The 5000-nt window shown below is 46.6% G+C and overlaps 1 protein-coding gene across 1 annotated transcript in view; it reads right to left on the bottom strand.

Moving 5' to 3' along the window:
- LOC308280850 (ephrin type-B receptor 4b-like) overlaps nt 1–5000 on the bottom strand; it is a gene marked incomplete at its 3' end in the record, with an annotated part of 62107 nt that overhangs the window by 37240 nt on the left and 19867 nt on the right. Inside the window, exon 2 of the mRNA XM_080755168.1 lies at nt 2087–2157. Within this exon, the coding sequence (XP_080611294.1) occupies nt 2087–2157 (71 nt within the window). The remainder of the gene's footprint in view (nt 1–2086; nt 2158–5000) is intronic.

Here is a 5000-nt window from a genome sequence, read left to right as displayed (position 1 = left end):
TTTCTTGAACGGTAATGCCCGTTTCCATTACTCGCCGTTAGGGAGCTGCTGTTCCAGACTCTATATAGCATTCAGAGATTGTGGAATAGTTGTCTGGCTACGCGAGACTAGTCTGGGGTTAGTCTGGGTAACGTAGGAAGTCTCAATAATGCCTCCCCCTGGCCAGCCGGGGGCGCCTGATGGAGGGGAAAGGAACTGGTTGGAATAACGTGTTCCTTCCATGCGCTACGTCCAAACCAGGGAAATCTCCTCTGGCCCACTGTCAGGTGAAAAGAAGCAACTTGGACTCCTCATGCATAGAAGGAAGCATGAGGTCAGTCCGTTGTCTCCCCAGGTTGGCAGAGGGAGAGCAGAGCACAGGATTACAGAGGCAATTGGCACTGGGTGAAAATGGGTTACAAAATCGTGGGATAAAAATGATAGGAGAAAGTAGGGGTTTGTGTCTTTTCTTGTGATCGTTGTTTATCCTGCAGGGTTTCTTTAGTTTAGATGTTAGGTAAGATACCTGTGTTTGTTTTGGGGTTAAAGGTAAGCATAGGTATTCTTTTAGTTAGTTTTTCTGTACAGATGCCCACCCTGAGGTTACATTTCCCTGTGTGATTAATAACTTGTAAAATAAACCACGGTACTTTTGTCTTTTTATCCTGGTGTTGGCATGATGTTTGGGGACTGGGAAGGAGGGAGACCGGACCCCCATAACTCTGAACATCATAGATCAGTAAAGGGTCCTTTTAGAACCCCCTCATAAGTAAATACATGACTAACTAGAAGCAGTGCTCTTCCGAGCACAGGTCTCCACCAGGCCGTGCGTCCTGGTGGTGCCACTGTATAATGGGCCAATGTAAAAAGGGTGGCATATGTTCTTCACCTTAGATCTTTCATGGCAATCGGACGCTGCATGCATGATTTCAAGCATTGTGTTCCAAAAATGTGTTTTGCTAAAGTCTACCTGCTGGTGGCGCTATTACAGGACAATGTTAAAAAGGTAGCATTTGTTCCTTGACCTAGTGGGAATATGTGTGGCAAATGTCACGGTAATCGCAAGCTGCGTTGATGATTTGAGGCATTTTGTTCAAAAACGGAGCAATCCTGCAAACTTTGGAAGCTAATATTAGCCAATCAGGATGGAATGTGAAATATCAGACGGATCGGACTTGATCACATGACTATAGAGATACTGTGTACCGATTTGCATGATTTTTGGATAAAATCTCAAGGAGTAATATCCAAAAATGTGTTTTACATAAGTCGGCCCAAAGGTGGCGCTATAAAAGGCTGATGTGAAAAATGCAGGGCAAAGGTTTATCCTTAGCCTCTAGGGAGTGCGCTTACAAAGTTTGAAACTGATCGGTGGAGTTATAGGTAAAACCACAAATCGGGCTGTTATAGCGCCACCATGAGGCTGATTAAAAAAAAATTAAGTGGCATTTCTTCCTCGGCCTAGTGGGAACGTGTGTGCGCGATTTCATGATAATTGCACTTTGCGTTTGTGATTTGAGGCATTTTGTTCAAAACGGCTCAATCCCACAAACTTTGGAAGCCAATCTTAGCCAATCAGGATGGAATATGCAAAATCGGACAGATCCGTGTCGATCACATGACTGTCGAGATATTGCCTACCGATTTGTAGGATTTTTGGACAAAATCTGTAAGAGTAGTGCACAGAAATGTGTTTAGCAAACATCGGCCACTATTTGGCGCTAGAAAAGGCCCATTTGAAAAATTTAGGGCAGAGGTTCTAGATTGGCATACAGGGAATGTGTGTGCTCACTTTGGCAGCGACCGGGCCAACGGCGACTGAGATTTGGCGCTCACAAACTGCGAGGACGCACGGACGGACGGACGCACGCACGCACGGACGGACACACGGACGGAGGGGAAAACATACTCTCCCTCAGCCTTCGGCTGGTGGAGACAATAATATAATACCAGTGGCAGCATTGAGCAGTAACAGTACAGAACACATGATAGCAGGTCATGGTGTGTGTGTGTGTGTGTGTGTGTGTGTGTGTGTGTGTGTGTGTGTGTGTGTGTGTGTGTGTGTGTGTGTGTGTGTATTGTGTAGTGTGTAGTATAGAGTGTGTACCTGTGGGTCCTCAGGAGGGTAACTGGTCCATCGTAGATCTGATGTTTCTAGTTTAGTGTTCATCACCACCTCTGGTAGAGAGACATAGAGAGAGAGAGAGAGAGAGAGAGAGAGAGAGAGAGAGAGAGAGAGAGAGAGAGAGAGAGAGAGAGAGAGACATAGAGACACACAGAGAGAGAGAGAGAGAGAGAGAGAGAGAGAGAGAGAGAGAGAGAGAGAGAGAGAGACATAGAGACACACAGAGAGAGAGAGAGAGAGAGAATGTGATTACTTTCACACATGAAAAGCACCGCCAGTGGCGTCAGTTCAGAAAAAGCTAAGGTATGGCAACATGACTGGTGTCTTGCAAGACACGAGTCGTGTTGCCATACGTTAGCAACAGGCATGATATATTTATTTTAAGAAGAAGTACATATAATATATAATTATATATACCTATAATATAATTGTAATACCTTGTTAAAGGTCCATGCATTTAAAAATAATTTATATATATATATAACACTGTTTGTGTCCCAAAAACGTTTTTGAAAAGGTTTGAGGCTAAATTACCACTCCTGAATACAGAGCCCCTGTCATTTCTGCCTGGCTTTCAGAGCATTTTCAGCTGCAGTACCACCTTGTCCTGAGTGGGAGGACTGCGCTATTGAGCCAGTTTTGGCCCCACACTCCTCCCCACCTCCTGCTCAGCAGGCCTGCCCACCCCTCCCCAACCCTCTCCCAGCTCCTCCTGCCTCCTTCTCAGGCCTGCCCACCCCTCCCCAACCCTCTCCCAGCTCCTCCTGCCTCCTTCTCAGGCCTTGTGACATCACAACTCTGACATTTCACAATCAGGACCGTTCTGAGACATGCTAACATAGATCTGCCCATAAACTGAGAAAGACACAATGGTCAGAAATAGGACTGTGTGAGGATAGAAGTTGCTGGTGGGACACCAAGAAAATACATAAAAATTGGAAAAATGAAAATTCATGGTGTAGTCCCTTTAAAGTGACCATTTTGTTACATTTTGCATTTGTAGTTATTTTACTGTAATTTACCAACATAATAACCAGCACAGACAGACAAAGAGACATTCATGGATTTATATTTAGAACTAACTTTTATCTTCCCCCCTGGACCCAGGGTATGGCAGCTGCATACCCCTGGACCCCCCTGGACCCAGGGTATGGCAGCTGCATACCCCTGGACCCCCCTGGACCCAGGGTATGGCAGCTGCATACCCCTGGACCCCCCTGGACCCAGGGTATGGCAGCTGCATACCCCTGGACCCCCCTGGACCCAGGGTATGACAGCTGCATACCCCTGGACCCCCCTGGACCCAGGGTATGGCAGCTGCATACCCCTGGACCCCCCTGGACCCAGGGTATGGCAGCTGCATACCCCTGGACCCCCCTGGACCCAGGGTATGGCAGCTGCATACCCCTGTCATACCCAATTGACGCCCCTGAGCGGTGAGCACGGCTCCCTTCACACTAGGAATGGAGCTGGAAACTACAAACTCATAACAAATATCTCCACCATCGTTGCCACACACTCACACACACTCCTTGGCTGCCAAACCACAACCATTCTCACATGGCCCTCTTCTAGCGCCACCATGAGGCCGATTCTTGCAAAACACATTTTTGGACACTGCTCCTACAATCTTTGCCCTAAAATCACACAAATCGCTACACAGTATGTCTACACTCATCTCATCAACATGGATCAGTCCCATATAGCGCCACCATCAGGCCGATTTTTTCAAACACATTTTTGGACACTGCTCCTACACATTTTGGCCTAAAATCACGCTGCGACCTGACGGTCGCTTATCTCCCCATTAGGGAGTCTTACTGGTTATATATTGAGTAGTAATATATTGATTAGTATGGTATCAATACGTTTGGGCTTATGAAGCGTGTTATCCAGCATAGCGGCCCATGACGTCTATCAGCAACAAACTCACAGCAGTTGTGTTCAGAATGATTTTTCACTTTTCACAGATTAGAAAACGCTCCAACAGTGATCTGGATAAAAGCCTGGATCAATAAGCAGGATGGATAAGCTGATCGTTATCAATACACATTAACAAGCTCCATCTCTATTTTATTGTTTTAGTCTCTTTGTGTCTCCATAGAGAACCACTGCTGGGCATCACATTATTGGCTTATAGGAATCCCTTTAACACAACCAACAAACAAAATAATCGGGGGGTCGTGTGTGATGTGATGACGTCATCAAACGATAAAGTCGACTTCAACTCAACTTTTTACTGAGTCGAGTCGACTTGCAAAAATCACAAGTCCTTAATGCCCTAACGCACGCACGGGCGCGCGCACGCGCGCACGCACGCACGCACGCACGCACGCACGCACGCACGCACGCACACACACACACACACACACACACACACACACACACACACACACACACACACACACACACACACACACACACACACACACACACACACACACACACACACACACACACACACACACACACACACACACACACACACAACAACATCAACAACAACACCAGCACCCTAAGTAACAACCGGAGAACTGGTCTGACAACAAACCTGACACTACTGGCCTCCTACTGAAACCACCTGCTGGTCTCTGGAGAAAACTCTGTCATTCAAACCTTGTTTTCTAACACATGTCTTTACAAACCATGTTTTCAGGGCTTGAACAATACTCCTAAATGATGGGTTAGGGTTAGGGTTAGGGTTAGGGTTAGGCTAGCCTACAGGGAGAGGCCCTGTAGGCTAGCGTCGAGACCAGGGGTTCCCAAACCTTGTTATCTCAGGGCACCCATAAATATTGTTTTAATCCGAGGCACCCCTACATTATAATTTTCACTCCCAGCACCTTATATTTATAGCATATCGTCGTTGTCGGGTGGAAACCTTGTATGTCCAAAA

The sequence above is a fragment of the Nannobrachium achirus genome (genome assembly GCF_963921795.1).
Source record: "Nannobrachium achirus genome assembly, contig: SCAFFOLD_290, whole genome shotgun sequence".
NCBI classification, from domain to species: domain Eukaryota; kingdom Metazoa; phylum Chordata; class Actinopteri; order Myctophiformes; family Myctophidae; genus Nannobrachium; species Nannobrachium achirus.
The sequence above is the reverse complement of the archived record's forward strand: the minus strand, read 5'-3'. Positions and strand labels throughout refer to the sequence as shown.